Source organism: Ochotona curzoniae, unplaced genomic scaffold (assembly GCF_017591425.1).
Source record: "Ochotona curzoniae isolate NIBS_2020 unplaced genomic scaffold, NIBS_Ocur_1.0 contig_291, whole genome shotgun sequence".
Lineage (NCBI taxonomy): Eukaryota > Metazoa > Chordata > Mammalia > Lagomorpha > Ochotonidae > Ochotona > Ochotona curzoniae.
In genome coordinates, this window is record NW_024465649.1 from 16,860,447 (window position 1) to 16,882,496 (window position 22,050).

The following is a 22,050-nucleotide window of genomic DNA, read 5'->3' on the forward strand; positions in this document are numbered from 1 at the left end:
TGCTACCCACGGCAGCCACAGCCAGTGCCTGTTCTGAAGCTGAACATACACGAATCTTCATGTCCTGCCTGCCGTCCTTCCGCGGTACCCCCCAGATGTGTGTCATCGTCTGTCTTTGAGGCATGGTACCGGCACGGGACAGTAACGACAAGCATGATGTTAAGGACAATGGCCTGCACCACCGAACCTCGGGGCCTGTGACTATGCCAGTCCATTTGCATCGATCACTTTATTTTCCATTTTTTAGACCGTTGCATAACGATTCTCATTTTACAAGTGAGGAAACTGAGCCACGGGTTGCTTTTTGTAACTCCCTCAAGTGCCTGGAGCTAATTAGTGCAGGAGGAATAGGAAGGAGCTATGCTATCCCGAGTTTTCTGCCAGGGACTGGTTGTCCTCTGGCACAGCCCACATGCACCTTGCTGTCTGACATTGAGCTCTCCTCAACCTAAATCCTTAGCCAAATATTCTCACTCACATTTTTGCTAAGTCACAACTCCCTCATCTTTTCTCGGGGCGTATCAGAAGCCCATGGCACAGGCATGCTCATGGCAGCGATCACTGCTGTGAAGAGGCTAAGTGACTTGCTCAAGGTCACACAGTGAGGAAGCCACACAGTTGAGCTGCAGCCCCGGGTGACAGCAACGCCTAGGTAGACCCTTACCTCCCGAGACTCTCCTGCTTTATGCAACCCGAGTGATGTTTCTATGGAGGCTGAAAGAACACCGGGGCTGGCAGTGTAATCAGGTGTCTAACCCACAAGTGCACGCCGCCAAAACCAATTATTCAAATGAGCTTTCCAGCCAGGTTCCACGGCAAAGGCCAGATGGCTAGATGTCTGCGGAGGCAGCTCCCGTCTCTGTCCCTGCAAGCAGCTGAATAGCATTTCAAAGTTAGAGTTGATAGCAAGTTGGTTTTAATAATTGATTCTACAGTGAAGACAGGCCTCCGAGGAGCCAGTAACCCAGAATTAGTGGCAGGGGAGTCTGAAGGAGCAAAACAACGTGATGGAATCACGAACTTCATCACTGCTGGTCTTAGCTCCTAAACCACCATTTGAAGAGTACCGGTTCTTTGTACGAAGTCCTTCAGTGGCTTCCCAGTGACCTGCAAGATCCCTGAACGTCCTTCTCAGTCCAGCTCCCACGATTGGCCTGGCCCCTCTTCCCATCCTCACACCCCTGCAGCCTCTTTCCAGTGTCTTTGCTTATCTTTGTGCCCTTGCTGGCAAACTGCCTCTTTCAGCTAAATGGTTTGTTTCCCTCTCTTCCTCTCTTCCCCTTACATCCTCTCTGCTCCCTCCCCTCTTTTCTTCCCACTAACATTCATGGAGCACATTCTGGGTACTGTGCACTTGGGATATAAAGTAAGCTTGCCCTGGTTCTTGCCCTGAAGAAGTTCATGGTCCCGTCACGAGGGGCAGCAAGTGCACTTGCCAACCAGGAATGCCTGGATTTGAGATCATTGAGGAGCACCCTGTAAACCAAATGAGAGGTTTAGGATAGGCAAGTTTAGGGAAAATGTCCTAAATGTAGTATTGCATGAGATTAGTCTGGAAGGATTGGTGGAAGTTAGTAAGGAGAAGAGCAATGCCTTGTAAAGAATTGTAATAGTGATACCAACTCTCCCAATGCTAACAATACAAAACAATTGAACAAGTTCCTAGCCACTCTATACATTTTTTTCTATGCATTATTTCCCCTGGGGATCTGGGTTGGGGGTAGGGGTTGGAATGAACCATACTCCTATGCCCACTTCTACCAGTTTAAGAAAAATAGGGATCAGAAAGGTAGAAGTCAAAAATTAGCTTTATTATTGATACAAAGCAAGGCTTGGAAGGTATGGCCTATATCTGCAGCCAGAATTGGCCTCTTTTTTTCCTTGCACCCAAATTCATTTACCTTTTCCACTAGTCATAAGCAGATCAGGTGAAGGAGCTTCCTTCCAGAGAGCACACTGTGCCAGAAGGGTCCCAGATCTAAAACACACACAGAAAGAGGGGCCAGGCTTGGCAGGCCCTGGCCCTGTTCTTGAACTGACCTCTTGGAGAAGGTCCAGCCTCTTCTTTGAGAAAAGGAAGCAAGGGAGTAGAGGGGAAGAATCATTCTGTCCCCTGCTGGGATGGAAAACAGTGGGAGGTTCTGCCAGTATCACACACTCATAAGGTAGGCTCTCCTGGAGTCCTCATGTTACAGATAAGGAAGCTGGTGCACAGGGAGAGGACAGGTCCTTTGTCCAAGGTCCCAACAGCAGTGATAGGAGAGCCAAGAGTCACAGCCAGAGAACTGAGCTGGAGCCTACACTTCTGAGCCCTGAGGGATTCCTTGGGGAATGCCAGTCAGTGACATGGCTGGTGCATGGGATCAGGGTTGCAGTCCACACGCAGTATAAGGTCTGCCTAATGCAGAGAGACACCATCCAAGAGGACGGGTAGAAGCATAAATGCAGTCTTGGCTTAATTAGCCTTGAGTCTTGGTGTGACTGCATTGCTCCACAGCATGGGGGCACCCTTTTGCAATCTGCTTTTAGGTCCCCTGATATGCTAGCTGTGTCTAGGGTACCGCTTGGTGACACAGAATAAGAAGTGTCAGAATAAGTGGGGACTCAAACAATATGCTGCGACCAGATGGTAAGAACAACGGAAAGTTTGCATTGTGTTTATTTCAAACAAGGCAGCATCCCCAGCATTCCCACGAGTGATCTCCTTTCGTCCTCAAAGTAAAATTCACATTGGAGCTGAGCCACAGAAAGATCCCTCCTTAAAAAGGGGACGTTTACCCAGGTAGCCTGGCTCTGATGCCCACAGTAGAGTTCAGGGCTTCAGTGTGAGGGGTCAGCACCCAGTTCTCACCAGGACTTAAAGGACTTTTCTTCCTCTTTGTGTTAGTACATTAGAAATAGAAATAGTTAACTCCTGGCCTCAAGGGTCAGTGAACTTCTTCAGAAAATGTCCTCCCTGCAGCTTTTGAAAAAGGAGCACACTTCTTGTCAGTACTTCCATAGAAAGGAAAGTGGTCCATTGGTTCTGGAATGTGCTTGCAGTTCCCTCAAAATGGCCTTGGAAAACACCCCTACCCTCTTGGTCTCAGCTTCCCCATCTTTGCAATGTGGGGATTGAGTCTCACAGACTCTCAGGCTCTTGAAAGTGGTAACTGGCTCCAAGAATTGGCTGAGGTTTTGCAACACTGGAAACCCCCTGAGCTCCATGTTCGTTGATGTCAAGCAGGAGTCAAGAAGGGCAGAAGGTACAGCCCTAGGGTGTGTGCTCAGTAGGCAAGAGGGATCACTTGAGCAAAACGTCTCCTAGTCCAGCAGGAAAAAATTTAGGAGAGGGCAGGCAGCCCCAGAAAATACAGATTGAATATGATCCCTTTTCTAAGTGAACTCTGAGCACCACTCTTCTCCCCTAACATTTTGCCAAAAAAATGCACCATTCAAGATCAGAGACCTTGCTGCATTTTGGAGGCAGGAAATGTGAGTGCTAATCCTGGCTTGACTATGAACCTTGGGCACAGGCAGGACTGCACCATAAAAATGCATGGTTTGCACACTGTAGCAGAGGTTCCTGGTCAAGGGACTAACAGGGACTGTGACTCAGCTCCCCAAGCAAGTGACATCATTTTGTACTTCACTCACCCACAGGAGCACCTATTTGTGACTTAGCTTCAAGGGGTATACATTTTGTCAATTTGCATTCATTCTAATTCCTCACTTGAAACTTACTTTCCACACTTAAAACATAGGGGTATGGGCTGGCATTGTGGCACAGTGGGGTTAAGCAGCCATCTGCAATGCCAGCATCTTATATGAGCATATTCCACTTCAGATCCAGCTTCCTACTAACATTCCTAGGAAAGTAACAGAAAGTAACCCAAGTAACTTGAGCCTGTGACACCCACATGGGAGACATGGATGGAGTTCCAGGCTCCTGGCTTCTGTCCAGCCAAGTCTTGCTTGTAAGGATCAGGACTAGGAATGAACAAGCAGATGGAAGATCTCTATCTCTGCCTCCATCTCCCTCTCCTCCTTCCTCTTCCTTTAATTCTGCCTTCCAAAGGAATCAACACATCTTTAGAAAAGCAATGTAACACTGTCGTCTCCAGGCCTCCTCACGTGAGAGACAGCTCCTGTGTCAAGCTCCGACCAGACTCCCAGGACTGGAGAGTAGAGTGAGGCTGAAAGCACAGACTTTCAAGTCAGCCAGACCGCATCCAAGTCCTCCTCTGCCCTTTGTCCTTATTGGACTGTGGACAAGCACTTAACCTTCTGAGCCTCTATGTATACAGCTCAAATGAGAATGGGCTGTGAATCACACAGTGCTGGCCTTAAAGACGCAGTGGTGAAAGGAAGGGATTCTGTCTCTGCCCTCCCAGCACTTTGAGATCTTTGAACAAGGTCACAAAGCAACCCTGTGGCAGATCCAGGAAACTCAAGTCTTTCTGATTTGGGAGCTGTATTGCTATCTTCACAGTCCTGATCAGAGACAGCTCCTTGTCACATTGCTCTAAGGAATACGTGTTAGGACTGAGAGCAGATGTGCTGTGATCATCCCTTGAGTTGGGACAAAGGACATCACCTCTGCCTTCCATCCATACCCCAGCAGAGCCCAACCCACCTGCTAAGCATTCTGCAGTGGCTGTTGATGACAGATCATCTGGTAACCTGACACTGTCCAATCAATACAGCTGGAAGGTGCCTCAGGCCAAGGGCAATTGAATCCCAGCCTTTTAGTGACATTAAATAAAGCAATATTTATTTTGCTTTTGGTGCAAATATACTTAATCCAATTCAGCTCATTGGCAATGCTGAAAAACTGCTGTGTTTGGGGGACAATTGCACATGTGCCCCATACATCTTTGCTTGTCAATGCCAAGGGTCCCAGGAGTACGCAGATTCCTGGCGCTCAGGGCGAGATTGATCTGAAACCGCCAAGCTGCCTTTTTCTCTGTCCTTTAAAGGAGATGAAAAGCAAATCATAAGGAGAGGAAGTGAAATCACTGTTCTCATTCTGGCTGCCATTACTGCAACAGGGGTGAGGCATGATGCCCTTCTCAAGACAGAGCTATTTACTTGCCATTTTTTATAGCATTCTCTGGAACCATTCATGTCACTGCCACTGGGCAAGGGAGGAGGAAACCAAGGCAGGGAAAGCAGAAAAAACAAGTTGCTTAGTGCGTCCTTCATGGCTCACAGACAGCTGGGGGGATTGTGGAGACCTCAAAGACAACAAGTCATGGGTTTGAATTCCAGCTCTATATCCTAGTAGTTCTCAAGTGGTCTTTTCAAGGTCAAATCTATAATTTTATTTGCTCAGTTATAAAATGAAGATGAATAATATCCACCATGCTTGATTATTGTGAATGTATCTAGTATTTAACTGATATCTAAATCCTTTTCCAAATAACAAGTCCGCAGGTATTTACCTGTGGCTGTAGATCTGCAGGGTATTTATTCATACATTTGTGCACCTGTTTGCTCTTGTGTGATAAGTAGAGATATTGAGCCTCCTCTGTGCCCTGAGTATATGTATGTAATGTTGGATTCCAAGTGGACAAGATGCGTGGAGCTCACAGTTTGGAAGAAGAAAGTAAAGATACTCAAGAGAAAGGAATTATGTTTTATGGCAGTAACATACAAGTCTGTCCTCCATTCATTCTGTAATGGTCCTAATATTGTGCCATGAATGACCTCCATTCTTGTCAGGACATGGCTTTTGATTTTGACTTTGTGCAGAATAATCAGTGTAAAAATGACAACATAGAAAGACAATCAGGGATAGAGACCCAAGGCAGGGGCCCAGAATCTTACACTCAGTGACTCCAGCTGGCAATCTTAGACCCACCAGCTAGGTAGCCTGGGATCACGTTGTCTACTCCTCTGTCTTTAGGTGTCTGTTTCTAGCTCCTGAGACCACTAAAGAGAAAAAACCTGCCCCAATCTTGGTCCACTGGTGCTTATAACCAGTTACAGACACAGACATTCTTGATCTGCATCATTTCTCACCATTCTTGCTTATGTAACTTTTTACATACCTATATTTTGCTTGAAAGGGTCATGCTTGAACAAATTCACAACTGGATGCCATCCATATTTCAAGTGTTCAGAAATTCATGCAGTTAGGGTTAAGAAACTGATCATCTTTGACAAGATGGTGTTTCTTTTCAAGCTGTACTAATCTTTTTTCTAGAATCTATGACTTTTTTGTGTGTTTTAATCTGACGTTTCAGGGGAAATATATATTTCTTCCAAAGTCCCCTACTTTGGAACCAAAGCCTGTCATTCCACACTGCTTTAGGATCCATGGGTGAGCGATCTGGAAGAGACCTCCGTGGGTGAGGTTCAACCACATCATGTTACAAAGAGAAGCTCAGAGCCCAGGGAGGGGCAGGGGCTTTCCCAAGCTGGCCACACATTGCAGGGCCTCTACCTCTTTCCTAAGATTTTTTTTTCCAGTAAATAGCCAGTTACTGCTTTCCAGAAGAGTTCTTTAAAAATCAGCTTAAAAGGTTCCCGTGCAGGTGGTACTTGCCGAAGGGTTTCCCAAAGAAGTCAAGGCTCCTCTGAGGATGGAAGTGGCCTTTGAACAGCTAGTGACACTTGGTTTTCATCAGCACCTTGGATCAAGAGGTGTGTGTATCTTTCAGAATTTCTCTCTCCTGACACTCTCCCTGTGATTTTGAATAACATGCCTTTTATTTTCAAACAAGGAAGCATCTTGGAAGCAGCGTGGCTGAGGGGGTAGAACCCAGGGCCCAGGGCCAGAATGCCTGGCTTCTAGTCAGGGCCATGTGGAGCACAGCTCATATGGCAGCCAGAACTAGCTTGCCTTCTCTGGCCCTCCACTCTCCCCCTTGAAAAATGGAGTCCCCTGCCCGGCTGACTGCTGGTGAGAATGCCATCATACGAGGCAGGAAATGTTCATGCAGCAACTCTGTGGTGTGACCTGGGCTCCTGGCCGGGCACAGGGGCACAAATATGAATAAGACATCCTGCACTGGAGGAATGCATGGTCCAGTGGAGAAGACAGACTCAATAGTGATGACATCGTGAACCACTCTAATGGAAGATTCCAGAGCAGAGGAGAAGCACCTACCCCATGTTTGCAGGGAGGGTATAGAGGAAGGTGAGATTCAAGTCTAGATGGTCTCAATGATGCCACTGTCGCCACCACTGCCACCTTCACTGCTGCGTGTCATTTACTCAGGTTCACTTCATTTGGAAGACTCTCTGGAGCCTTTACAAACATTAGTTGATGTACACTATCCAGAAGGTCAGGGTCGTCATCCTCATTATACACATGATAAAGCAGAAACCCAGAGGGGTACTTGAAAAAGAAAATTTTAAATGGTTGCATAGCTGATGAGCAATACAGCCAGAATTTAAACCTTACTGTGGGTCCCAAAGCCCCCAAACTCCTTAATGAAGCGTCATTGTTCTGTGCAACTCTATGAAGCAATGCTGAGATTAACACATGAAATCCACTGGGAGACATAGTTCAGCCACACAGTAACAATTTCCTGATGGAGCTGTCCAAGAAGGAAATAAGGTAGTGGGTTCCAGATCAGAGATTGGGTCTGGGCCAGCTGGTGACCTGACCAAGACCTTGCTGAGTGCAGAGGGGAGGCGCAGAACAAAGCACCTCTGAGGACACAATGATCTAGAATTAGGTCCTGTTACAAAGGACAATGTTCCTGTTCAAATTTTTACACTGCAATGGGGGCTCAAACTGGTGATTTCCTTGATTTAAAGCCAACCACTGGGAAAAGGACATTATAGGGCTTGCTGGGGTTTTTTAAACTGGCCCATAGGACCACATGGTAGGGATGCATTCAGCTAAGTTAACAAGGACTGACTCCGGCAAACAGGGAAACCTAGGGACCAACATGGTGGCAGGCCAATCCTCTGCTTGCAAGTGCCTGCATCCCATTTGGGAACCAGTTCATTTGCTGCTTGCTTCAATTCTGATACAGCTCTCTGCTGAAAGCCCTGAAGATTAGAGAAAGATGGCCCAAGGCCCTGAGCCCCTGTACACACCTGGCAGACCAGAAAGAAGCACCTGACTCCCAGCTTCAGATTAGCTCAGCTCTGGCTGTTGCTGCAACTTGGAGAGTAAACCAGTGGATGGAAGATCTCTCTGTCTCTTCCTTCTGCTAAAATCTGCCTTTCAAATAAAAATAAATAAACCTTATTCAAAAGTTGAAGTTTGGCAAGAAATTTATAAAGAAGGCATTTATAGAAACAAGCAGAAACTGAAGACCAGGTTTGGAAAAAAGAAACAGTTATTAAAGTCACACTGAAGGGCAGGGATTACTTCTCTTCCATAGTGGAACCCACACATCCCACCACCAGTCCCAGGTTTAAGTCTTAGACAGGAGAGCCTATTCCCAGACCCTGGTTTCCTGCTCTTGTTCTGACTTGAAACTCACAAAAAGGAAGAATCTTTTACAATGTTGAACAAGGCAATGTCATGTTCCTGGAATCTTGCAATGATAAAGGAGCCAGCTCAGGCCACTCAACCTCCCAGTTACTTATTACACACTCCCCAGGATGTAGGAATTAGAGCCTACTACAGGAAAGGAAAGCACAGCATGAATGTAAGTTCAGATATTTCCAGTACCCAGACTAGAAGCAAAGGCCACCCCTGACTACTGCTGCTGGCCACTATAGACTGCAAAGCTGTCAGCCCATGTCACACATATAGGAACAAAGTACAATAAAAACAGAAATACAGATTTTTGGGTTGCTACTATATATGCCAGGATGTATGATTAGGCAAACTTGTTATGGCATTATCCACTTTAATCCTTACAACGCTGATCTGGATAGTCAATGATTAAGCCTGTGAGCATGTCTTCAATACCTTTAGTTTGGATATTTCTCAAGGACAGAAAACATCTCCTATCAATCACTCCATTCCAGCAGCATTGCCACAGAATGTGGTATACAGTAGGTACTAAATGAAACTGATGAGTTGGTTTATTTAATTATTGTCTCATCCTTGTTCCCTAAGCCAATCTCCTTTCCTTTGCGTACCCAGACATTCTTAAAAGCAGAGAGTTTGCCTTGAGTTATCTTCCTGAAAACAGTGCAAGCATTCAAACCGCAGAATACTGCAAGGGAAGGCTGTTCCACCATGTGCCAACAAAGTGACTCTGGGCGAACTGCTGATGAGTGTGCATGGGTCTTGGTCTGTCCTTAATCATTCAGCAGTAACAATATTGCAGGCAACACTGTCTAAGAACCGTCTGTGTAAGCCTGTAGATAAAGACCCTAATCACAGCCTTGACTATTTCTGGTTTTTTCTTTCTTTCTTTCTTTTTAAGTTACTTGAAAGAGAGAGATTAGCAGCAACAATTTCCCCATTGGCTCACCTGCCTAACGCCTGCAGTAACTGCAGCTGAACTGGGCTGAAGCCGGGAGTCAGGAATTTTAACCAGGTTGCCAGAATGGGTAGCAAGGACTCAACTACACTGACGACCACCTTCTGCCTCCTAGAGCGTACGTTAGCAGAGAGCAGAAAACATGAATGAAGCAACAACTTGAACCCAGGTACTTCAGTGTGGGACACAGGTATGTCCCAGCTGGGGGTTTAGCCAATATGTCAAATGTCTCTGCCCTTGCAAATATCTCCTTCTTGAGAGAAAGCTTAGCACAGTCAGAAAGCAAAATCAGGAAAGAAAAAAATGGTGAGATTTTGAGAATCAAGTTGACCTTAGCTCAGATTCAGATTCCAACATATTATAGCTCTGAGACCTTAGAAAAAAATGCTTAACATTCCCAAGCTTTTGTTTCCCCATTTATAAAGTAATAGCTGTACTTTTAATGGAACAAAAGTGAGGATGAAATTAGAGTTAGAAGTTAGATGTGAGCTCCTGCTGCACCTACTGTTGTCAATTCAGAGAGAGAAATGATGGCAGGAACCACACCAAAAGGCTAAAAATGGTCAACTTTCAAAAAGAATTACCTATTGTTATTTGAAAGACAGATTTACAAAAGCAAAGAAAAGGTGAAAAGAGAGAAATCATCCGTCTGCTTGTGCACTCCCCAAATGGCCTCAGTGGTCAGAGCTGAGCCAATACAAACCCAGGAATCTTTTCTGGGTCTCCCACATGATGACAAGGTCCCAAGCACTTGGGCCATACTTGACTGTTTTCCCAGACCACAAGCAGGGAGCTGGATTAGAAGTGGAGCAGCCGACACACAAACTGGCATCCCACGGGGTGCCAGCACTAGCAGGTGGAACATTAGCTTTTTGAGCCACCTGTGCTGGTCTCTAAAACAGTTAACTTTTAGTGATAGAAAAATGATGCTGTCCTTTTTCCCTTTGTTACTTTTGATATTGTGGATTATTTTTTACTTTTAAGAAGATTATATAGTCCTCTTAACAAGCCATTATACTTTTGGGAATCTATTCTAAGGAAAAAGTCTGAAATATGGAAACATTTTAGGGATCAGGGTGTTCAACAATGCATTTAGAAAATAATATAGCATTGAAAAATAGCATAAATTGAAATAGTGGAGAAAAAGGCCCAGGAAATAATGGGGAGAAGTGTTCAGACAATGGGAAAATGTGTCACATTACAACGCTGTTACAGCAATAGTTACAAAGAGTTTCCAAACAAAGAAACATGTTCATATTGTAACACAAATGAAAAGAGAATTAATTTGCAAGTTTAAGGTCAGGAAATGACTTTTTTTTTGTCAGGAGATGAGCTTCATGATCCCTCCTCTGTTTAGCAGAGAGAATGACTGGTGTCTAGGCACCAATGCCTCATGGAAACCTGGGAATAGGGGGACATAGTGTTGTGAGCTCCTCTTCAGTGGTGTTGGAGGTAGGAGCAGATACAATTCACAGTGGACTCTTAACTATTAGATGAAAAACTTAGACCTTAAGAAGGCAAGGGCCATTGCCTGAGATGGTGGACTAAGTTTGCAGTAGAGTTTGATTTTTCGTTTGTATACCATAGGGCATTGTTTCACACACACACACACACACACACACACACACACCCCAGTGATGAACTGCCTAGGTCAGCCTGGCTCCAGGAAGGTCAAGGAACCCAACCAAACTCTACTGAGAATATGGAGCCTATGAATATTCCTGGTAATTCCACATCATTGTCTCTGATGCCCTCTAGGACAGAAGCAACATTGGGATGAGGAAACATGGTTTTCCTAGTCCTCTCAGGGACCACGCAAAGATGCACATGTAAGGAGAAAGCTGGTGTAGCAGAGACGGATGGTCCTTATTAGCTCTCCAATCTCCGTATTCTAGCAACCCCCAGCACTGAGTGAAGGAAACAGAAACACCTCAGAGGCACATGAACACAAGGTCTTGACTAAATTTTTCAGGAATGCAGGATTCGCTGATCTTCCACTGTGTGCTTTGTTTTACAATGTGTGTTGGCTCAAGGATGGATTTCCTGCTGCAGAAGCTGAGCTGTGAGTACCTCCCAGTGCATAGCTCCCAACTGGTACACTTGAGAATTCCATTCAAGAGGAGAGAGTGAGATGAGGAGAGAAGAAATATGTTCTTTAGGATTAACCACTTTTTGAAAGATTTATTTACTTTTATATGAAAGGCGAATTTTACAGAGAGAGGAGAGACACAGAGAGAGAGAGAGAGAGTCTTCCATTGGCTGGTTCACTTCCCAAGTGGCCACAACAGCCATAGCTCAGCTGATTCAAAGCTGGAAGCCAGGAGCCCAAGGAATTGGGCGATTCTCTACTACTTTCCCAAGTCACAAACAGGGAGCTGAATCTGAAGTGTAGCAGCTGGGATATGAACTAGTGCCCATATGGGATGCCAGCGTCACAGGACAGAAAATTAGCCTGTGCACCACCACGTGTGTTCCAGGATTTACCACTACTTTGAGACCAGGAACGGAAGGGAGAAGGCCATCCGGGTGACTCATACTCTCTAAGCCCTGGATGGAGCGCTCTGACAATCTAGTTCTAACCTCAATTGTAACGTTGCTACAGGGTAAAGATGCCATTTTGAAAGGCTGGATACTGACACAACAATCCAGACAGAATGTCCATACAATGCCACAGTCCTTGAAAGGCCCTAGCCCAGAAACTGACTGATCCCTGTTGTCACCAGGCACAGGGTCTGTGGGTTCAATATCTGTGTACAATCAGACTATGTGGGCACCAATCTTGATATAATTTCTTAAACAAAGTTGGTAACACTTGTTGTTTCAGTTTCCACATTCTCAAAACAGGAACCCTGACAGCACCTCTCTCATGGGGTTGGTGTCAGGACTGAAAGTATTATTACTTTGTATTCAATTATTGGGACAAAACAGTATCAGTATGTGTCCTGTGAGTTGTGTTCCTGTGATTGTGACCTGCATGTAGGAGTCTCTGTGTTCTTGCTATTTTCAACAAGAAGCCAACATCACAAATTGGTTGAGGCAAACATAGCAAAGACAAAATGATAGAACTCTTTGCCAGACCTTGAAGGCCTTCCACATCTAGCTTCACAACTTCACCAACTCCAATCTGTGACCATATAGTGTATGAATTAATCAAACCCCAATCCTGCTGGCCTCTTATTGTCCTTCTTTTTTTCCTTCAGTCCTCAATACCTGGCAAAATTCCACCCTTCCAGAAGGTTCAACTTAAATCACTTATTCTCAATGACACCATTTCCCCATGTCTCCGTGAAGCATGAATGATTCCCCCTCAGCATCCCCTCACGCTATTTTAAGTGACAGGGGAAGCTATTATTATTTTCCAACTGTCTCTCCATATCCAAAGCATCTTAAAAGAGAGGTGGGTCCTCAATGAATTCTTTAGTTTGTTTGAGTGGTATGATAGGTGGGAATGCAAGTTTAGTAAGCTGAGAAGAGGTTAGACTGTGCTGCTTAACGAAGTAGAGAAACTCATGCTATTTTTAGATGTTATATATGAAATGGAATCCATCAGATGAATCTTGATCAATAAAGGAACATAGTGAGATCTGTGTGATGCATGCTGGAGGCAACCAAGTGAGGGTAGATGGAAGAGAGAGTGGTGATTTGAATTAAGAATAAGTGCAGTGCTTCCAGAGGTTGTACCTCAAACCTAGGCTGGCCTGAAGAGGACCTCTAGAGCGTTATGGCCCAGAAGGCAGAGGCACTGGGACAGAGTCCTAAGGACTTGGAGAAACAGAGAGGAGAGAAGAACTGGGTGCCATAATTGCACTTGTCCTACTAAAGTTATTTAGTATCTCCAGGACTCATAGAGTGGGCATCACCAGGATGGCGATATTTGAACAAAGATTTGAAAGTGAGAGGATGTTTCCCCCAGATTTCCAAGGGGAAATGAATTCAGGCAGAGGGGAGCAGCCTGTGCAGGACAACTCAGAATCAGGAGGCACTGAGAGTGTCTAAAGAACTTAAGGAGGCCAGAGAAAGTAAAGCAGTTAGCGATAGGTGCTCTAGTTGGGGAGTGAAAACAGTGGATCCCATGGGAGCTCATGGCCAGTTGCATGGACTTGAGTTTTATACTGCATATGACAGGGAACCATGTAAGCACAAGAGGAGCATGACCTAACATGTTTTAAGGAGTAACCTTTGCTGTTGTGTGTGGAAAGCAGACAGATGGAAGGTGAGGTAAGAAGGGGTAGCAATGGACGCTAGAAGATCAGGTAAGAGGTCATACAGTACTTTGCATCTTGGTCCAATCTCATGATGGCATCAGTTAAGGTGATGAAAACCTATTTGATATATTTTGAAAGCAGAAACAGAAAGATTAGCTGTATGTGTGAAGCAAAGAGACACATGGGGACTGTACAGAATTTGGCCTTGTCATTTCTATCTACCGCACTATGTAGAAGGCATGTCTGTTATCTATGAATCATATCTGTGGACACTGAAGTGGTAGTACTCAAAGAGATATTCATATATGCTAATCACCCTGGGGTTCATTCTCTTACATAAAAGGGGTATTTTCATGGTCATAGACTTCTTAGGGTTAGCATTGAATAAATAAACACATGAAAAGTGCTTGGATTTATCCATGGAAAACAATAAATGCTATATATGTGTTGCAATCATGGATCCTACTCCTACCTGTATTTTGGCAAATGAGAAACTTGGGTTTTTCTAACTATACTAACTTATCTGTGTCCTACCCAGGTGCTCTCTGATGGGGTTTGATCTGAATCGTCACTGGCTGGATCCATCTCCATGGGCCCATCCAACCCTGCATGGGGTGAAACAGCTCATTGTCCAGATGTACAATGACCCGGTGAGTAACAGAGTGCCCTCAGTTGCTGATGATTCTTACAACTTGGTCTGGGAAAGGAAAATATTGCATTGGGAAGTCCACCGGGTGATAAGAATAAAGAATACATGCTCAAAACAGGGGAGGACTGGGTCTCTCCTTATTGAACTTCACAGACCCAAGAAGTACTTTCTCCCAATCCTCTCTCTCTGACCCCTCACACGCACTGAATTTCTTAGTGGATATCTTATAGGATGATGGAACTATACTGGTACATACCCTTATTTGGGAGAGTTCTTTGGTGACAAGCTAAATAAACATAACTCAAGCTAGTATAAGCAAATAGATTATTTCTTAGATGAGTAACCAGGGTGTGTGGCATGCCTGATAATTGTAGAGTGACCTCCTCTACATGTAGGGAACGTGATGCCAAATGTCTCATCTAGTAGTTCCCATTAACTATGGTGACTTCCTCTCATTTTCCAGTTTTACTTCCAAAAGAACTGTGATTGGCCTATCCCAAGAGCCAGGTCCAAATTTGGGCAAGTCAACTCAGGCTCCAGAGTTGACCTGCCCTAAATGGACACTCATGATTGGAATTGGGAGATAAAATGGTACCTGTTCTTAGACAGGAGAATCTGTTCCACCAGAAGAGAGGGAACACTAGACTCCCAGGAGAGTGGGTGCCCATACCAAGGTCATCCATAGGGGAAAGTCCTTTCTTGTAAGAAATAGAAGGCAGTGGGATTCCACAGCACAGAGAAAAGGGGAAGGCCACAATCACTTCATCTCTGAAGAGCTGTCGGAGAGAAAGAGGGCAGGGTAGAGCTTTTGTCAGGTAGGCCACAGAGGAAGGGAGCACGAAGAAATAGAATTGAATTTCTTGACTAGATTTGTGATTTCTAAAATAGCAAAGGCCCCAGATTTGCGGTGCTTCAGAGAGGTACCAAGGTAAATCACTCCATGTACTCTCCCAAAGATGCCAACAGACTATCCCAATTTGAAGAGCAACAGCTTATCTGACAAAACTGAAATGCATGCTTAAAAATAAATGAAATGACTAGTTGCAGTGTGTGCATCTTGGTGATGCAGCCCAATAGTAACTTGAATCCTTCCATGTGGATTTTGTCCCCTCACACTCTTTCACATTCTCTCAGCCCAGGACTGCGTCAGGACTTGCACAGCCAGTTCTTATGTGTATTTGCTTCCTTCCCCAGTTCATCTTCTTTGTCTATAAAACAAAGTGTTTTACCAAATCCCTTTATTTCCCTCAACTCTTTAAAACTTGCTGATCAGTTTTCTTTGCAGAGAGCAGCTGCTGCTATCTTTGTTAAGAAGTGCCCACAGTCTGCTGGGTACTCGTACTCAAGGCTATGTGTTAACTGTAGACTCCATGATATAATCACCATTCCTTCTTCTGCTGCTTTCAAACATTCGTAATAGATATTTAATGAATGTTTGTTGAACTGAACTGGATTGAGCATGGTAAATCTTATTATGCCAAATGTAATATAATTTATAGACACAAAATAGTTATTCACAGAAGGACTATGAGGCATACTAAAAATCAGACATGGACCAAGAAGAGGGACAGAGTGTGAATCATTGAACAAAGTGGTGTTTAAGACAAACCCCCAAAGATAATTATGGGACATGGAAAGACGGGAGATAGACGGAAAGGTTAGGGCTGCTAAAGATGAAGAGGCTCTGGCCTGCTACTGTAACTCATCAATTAGAACTACTGATTTGTTTACAAACAACTGAGCAGTTAGTGATGTTGCAAAATGGAAACTAAGCAAGGCTGAATTATGGCATATTAAGAAATTGTTGGTGCCATGAATAAATTGATCAACAGCTTGCTGTATATTAACAAATACTCTCGGTTGCTGAAGAAGTTATATGAGCCATTTTCCTTCCTGAAAATTCACTCCTCTATGGCTCCAGCAAGGACGAAGGTGCTAAAACAGGAATCAATAAGTCCTGGAACGTAGTGTCATCGCCCTCTCCCCGTGTCGGATCTGTCTTTCCTTCCTCCTTCCTTTTCTCCCTTCTCTCTCCATTCCTTCTTTCCTCACCCACTCATTTCCATCCTTCCTTATATACTTTTCCTTTTCTCTTATTTAATTCATTTTTCACCTAAGCATGTTTATCAGACATTAAGAATTATTCATACTTATGGATTACTGTATAGTATTTTGTTACATGTCTATATAATAAGGATAAACATATTTAACCTTTCACGCTTTTAACATGTTTTTATAGCAGGGGCATCCAAAAGTTTCTAGGATTTTTAAAAAGATGCTGAGTTATTTATTTGAAAGGAAGAATAACAATGAGAGAAAGAGAAAGATTTTTAACTAGCTGGTTCACAATCAAATTGATCAGTAGTTAAGGCTATGCCAAATTGAAGCCAGAATCCTGGAACTCCATCCAAGTCTCTTGTGTAGTTGGCAGGGCCTCAAGCACTTAAGTTATCTTGCACCACTTTCCCAGGTGCATTAGCAGGGAGCTGAATGGAAAATGGATCAGGTGGGACTTGAACAGTGTTCATATGGGATACAAGCATCACAGGAGGCTGCTTAACCCCCTGTGCCACACACTGTAACTAGAAATGTAGAGAATCAAGACTGCAGAATAGGGTAAGGACACATTTAAACAGATGGAGAAAAATATTAGCCAGTGTGAAGAAGAGAGGGCACATTTCAGGAAATAGAAGAGGACAGAATAACAGCAGAAGGGTACCCAGAGACTGACAGACACAGGAAAGCAGCAGACACAACGGTGTGGTGTTGCAGTGATGATACCCAGCTGCCATTCCGTGAACAGTAATCTGAACTCCACCAACAGCCAGAACTCCACCAGCAACAAGGTGGGAAGGGACGTTTACCAGGAGCTCAGGAGGTGAACCCAGACAAAGAACTGCCTGTCCTGCTGGACTGTTTGATTTGACCAGGAGCAGAGACAGAACGGCAGGACCCAGGTGGGCATTGCAGAGACAGGATGGATTTCACAACCCAGTCTGCCTCCTAGAACCAAATTAGGCACCATTTTATTTAAGGAGGCAAAGGCTATGGTGCAGGACTGGGTGTGCATGGAGCTGAGAGTGAACTCATTTCTGAATCAGTGAACTGCAACAACATGGCATCCTACAGGTTCACCCAAGATAGGTCTGGCTAGCCCTCAGACCTGATGGTCAGCAGATCTAGAACTCTAGTAGTGGCACATCAGGCGCTATTTGTACAGTTAGCAAAGAATTTAAGACTGCAGGGGACAACTGTGAACTGCACATGTGCTGATCTCGGCAAGAACTCAGTGAGATCAGTTGATTGCACTGGTCCCACAGGAAAATAATACCAAATATGACACTGTATGGGTCAAAATAGGTCCATGTGGCCCTCAGACCTAATGGGCAACAAGTTCCAGCAAGATCATCACCACCAACTACCTAGCTATATAGGCCACCTGGTGTCTCCCTAATCCTGGGACTTACTGCAACTGGAACTGGGAGAAACGTAGTACAGACAATGGTACTGCCTCAGTATGGTACCACAGGAAGTGGAGAGTGGTGAACCAGGAACTGGGGCCTAGGAGACAACGGTGGAAATTTAACATAAAAACCCAGACCTGGAACTCACTGGAGGGAGTGGCACAAGTGGCTGCAAACAAAGAGCCATGTACCAACTGCAATTAGTAAAATCGAACTGTAGACCTGTGGGTGACACAGCTTAGAAACCTGTTCATGAGGAGAAGAATCTGAAAACCAGAAGCACAATGACCAAGAGCAAAAGAAGAGACAGAGGCACAGTGAATATTACTGAAGACTCCCCTGTAAAGGAGCAAATATCTTTGCTAACCTCAGAGTTAACTGAGGAAGACATCGAGAAAATGGGGGATACAGAATTCAAAACACTTGTTATAAAGCTTCTTATCAACAATGAGGCAGGCATTCAAGGAATTCAAGGAATATGTCACACTGGGAACGAATCAAATGAAAGCTGATATGTCAGAAATGAAGAATACAGTGGAGAAAATTAAAAACACAGTAATGAGTCTCCAAAATAGAATGAAAGAGGTAGAAGAAAGAATCTCAGAATTAGAAGATATTTCCTGTCACCAGAGGGTAACAAACAAAAAGCTAGAAGCAGAGCTGGATCAGGCAAGAAAAAAAAAAAAAAGGTATTCAAGAAATGAAAGACACTATTAAAAGGTCAAATATAAGAATTATGGGCGTCCCAGAAGGTGAGAAAAGAGAAGCTGGATTTACAAATGTATTAAATGAAATAATAAGTGAAAATTCCCTTAATCTAGAGAAAGAATTGGGAAACAACATCCAGGAGGGGCACAGAACACCCAACAGGATTGACCAAAAGTGATCTTCACCACAACACATGATAATCAAACTCTCTTCAATCGAACATAAGGAAAAGATCCTTAGATGTGCACATGAAAAAAATAAACTGACCTATGAAAGAATGCCAATTAAATTCACAGGAGACCTCTCACAGGAAACTCTACAGGCTAGAAAAAGAATGGAGTGATATATTCTAAATTCTAAAAGCAAAAAATTGTTGACCCAGGATAAGGTAACCAGCAAAGTTTTCCTTTGTCTTTGAAAATGAGATGAAATTCTTCCATAATAAAGAAAAGTTTAAAAAATGCCTCTCCCAAACTGTCCCTATAAATGATGCTAAAAGATATTCTTTTGACAGAGAAAAGAAATAGTGCCCACCAAAGCCAAAGGCAAATGCGAGGAACATCCCAGTAAAATAATAATAGAAGACTAAATCAATGAACAACCCATTGCTAAAATGACAGAACCAAATTACCACCTATTTGTACTAAACCTGAATGTAAACAGTTTAAACCTATCAACCAAACATTCTAGATTAATAGACTGGATAAAAAAAAAAAACACATCTGTTGCTTACAGGAGGCACTTTTCATCAACAAAGAAATCCTCATGGATTTTGATTTTTTTTTTTTGGTTTCATCTCTTCAAAACACTTTCTTTTGATTAAATTCTTCAACGACTCAGAGCACACAGAGGCATCATTTTCTTCAAGAGGTTCTTGATTTTCTTTTTCATTTCTTCAGCGACACATTAGTCATTCAGTAACATGTTGTTTAACTTCAAGGTGTTGTTACTTTGTTTTTTTCTTTCTGTTGTTATGTTTTGTGGCTTTTCATCTAAAAAGGGATGTATAGTAACTGTGTAATAGAGACCATCATATCTAGCAGTACATAATTTAACTTCATGGCATTGTAAATTTCTATTGTTCTTCCTGTTGCTGATTTTGTATTGTGACTTTTCATTTAAGGGGATGTATAGTAACTGTGTAGTGGAGACTACCATATCCAGATGTGAGGATACAATGCAATATGCATCTCTACTTCCAGACAAAAATGGACTCCCAATGAAACTGTTTACTATATCTTGACAATAGGATGCTGGACTCTCTGCCATTGTCCATGCCCACAATGATGGACATATGTGGACATGCCCACAATGATGGACATGTATGAAGAACTGTACTATGGTAATAATACAGGGGAACTCAGTGAGGAGTGAGGGAATTGGGGAGGAATAAGGGAAATCCCAGGGCCCATGTAACTGAATCATAAAATGATAATAATAAAAATAAATAAAATTTTAAAAATAAGAAATATATAGTACATCAACATTAACTATAATCATCCTACTCTGTGATAGGATCCTAGAACTTTCTGATTACTAATGAAGTTCCCTATAATCAAAGATTTCCTATCTCTCCTCTCTACATACCTGTCCTAATAGTAGCCACTATTATATTTCTATATACAGAAATATGTAATAGTTATGTTACAGATATCTATATTGTGTGTAAACTATTGTATAATAGTTATAACTGTTATATAACTTCAAAGAGATCACCTATGTTTGACCCCACATATGTGTGATCATGTGATATTTATCTTATCTCAATAGCGTAATGACTTCTAGTTTCATCAATGTTGTTGCAAATGAAAAGATTTCATCCTTCTTTGTGATTGAGTAAAATTCCATCATGATTATGTGTCACATTTCCTCCATCTATTCATCAATAGATGGACACTTCTGCTATTTCAGCACTAGATAGCACCCTAAGTCATGATCAGTCTTGATCTGTTGTTGGTATTTTTAAAAGCTAATTCCGTCTTCTTTAAAAAAAAAAAGATTTATTTATTTTTATTGTGAAGGTAGATTTACAGAGAGAAAGAGAGACATAGAGAAAAGTTCCATTATTGGTTCTCTCCCCAAGTGTCCACAATGGCTAGAGCTGAACTGACCTGAAGAGAGGATCTAAGAACTTCTTAGGGGTCTCCCACATGGGTTCAGGGTCCCAAGGCTTTGGACCATTCTCTACTGCTCTCTCAGTCACAGGTCCCTACCATGTCCTGGAGGTGTCTGCCCAGCTCATTAAAGGCATGCAGTGGAAAATACTAAAATGAGTCTGACCTTCCAGAGTTCAAGTGTCTGATGCCAGACAAGTCTACAGGCTTGGTCTGTGAGCACTGGATAGAAGTGAGATGCCTTTGAGAGTGGCTGACCCAGCTCTGCGCTTTGGGCACAGTCCTGAGTTCCCTCTCCTGACGGCTAGTGTTTGGCTTTCTGCTGCTGTAGTGGGAACAGTTTGCACAGACTACCTGACTGTGGAAGTTGCAGATACCCACTCCAGAGGTATGGGCCTGTGGGCCGGGCCAGGGGGGTGCTAAGGTCTGAATTTTTCGCCATGCGCCTGAACCCTGGGATTCCCTGTGCTCAGGAGGAGGAGGCATCACTTCTCTCCCTGCTCCTTGGAATTAGGGGGAAGGCTGCTTCAGGCAACACTCTCCCTGGTGCTTTCTTTGACCTGAGTTTACACAGGTTTTTCACAAGGCCCTGTGGCAGCTCGCTCGGCTCCAGTCCCCCGGCGCAGGAGATTTGGCATGTGTTTAGCTCCTCTCAATGTTGTCTCCATGCCTCTTCCTCGCTTTGCCATCTTGGTTGCCTTCTCTTTACTCTTCTTCTCTCTCTTTTTCTCTCTTCCTCTCTCTCTCTCTCTCTCTCTCTCTCTCTCTCTCCCTCTCTCTCTTTTTCTCTCTCTCCCTCTCCCACAAATGTGTATGTACCGGGTTTCCATGTATGAGGCACTGCAGTTCTCACAATCAGCAAAATTCTGTCACAGTACTCTGGGGAGGTACACATTAAATAAGCACACACCAGTAAATACAGATTTATAAAATGTGTTGGGGATTGAAAAAAACAAAGACTTCCCCGGCGAGGTTGTGGTTTATATCTACTAGCCTGCAGTACCTTTTAAATTGTGCCTTCTTTTACTCTTGAAAGCGTCCTGATTTGGGTGATAAATTGTACATTCTGTCCTGTTAAATGTGATGTGAAAGCACCTGGCACAGTACCGGTGTGCAGCACATGCTCACCCAACACCTTGGATCTGACTCAAATTCACATTTGACTCCAGGCATCATTGTACCCAGTGGCAAATACTGCAGTTCCCTGAGGCTCGAGTTCTAATAGAGTTAAATGTGTTTTCACTCCTGACCTTCGGTGTTGAATCCATAGCCATAATCACTCGAGCTCAGCTGTGTGAACCACCAGGATAGCTTCTGGACTAAATGCTTCCAACCTCACTCCTGTCATGGTGACCTTCTGTGCCCAGAATCAACAAGCAAAGGATCAGAAAGGCTCTCCAAGATCTGTATCTCATTCCTTAGTGACAACTCTTCCAGTCCCTGTGCTGGGACAGGTATCCTCCTGCAAGAGGCTCACTGTCTGATAGAGACAGGTGGTTACAGACAGCTGTTTCCAGTGCATTGATGGAG

The 22,050-nt window shown here is 43.7% G+C and overlaps 1 protein-coding gene across 1 annotated transcript in view; it reads left to right on the top strand.

The window, feature by feature from the left end:
• The window catches only part of AGBL4 (AGBL carboxypeptidase 4), a 1,125,681-nt gene that overhangs the window by 1,013,270 nt on the left and 90,361 nt on the right, over nucleotides 1-22,050 (top strand). Inside the window, exon 9 of the mRNA XM_040978580.1 lies at nucleotides 14,124-14,235. Coding sequence (XP_040834514.1) covers nucleotides 14,124-14,235 — 112 coding nt within the window. The remainder of the gene's footprint in view (nucleotides 1-14,123; nucleotides 14,236-22,050) is intronic.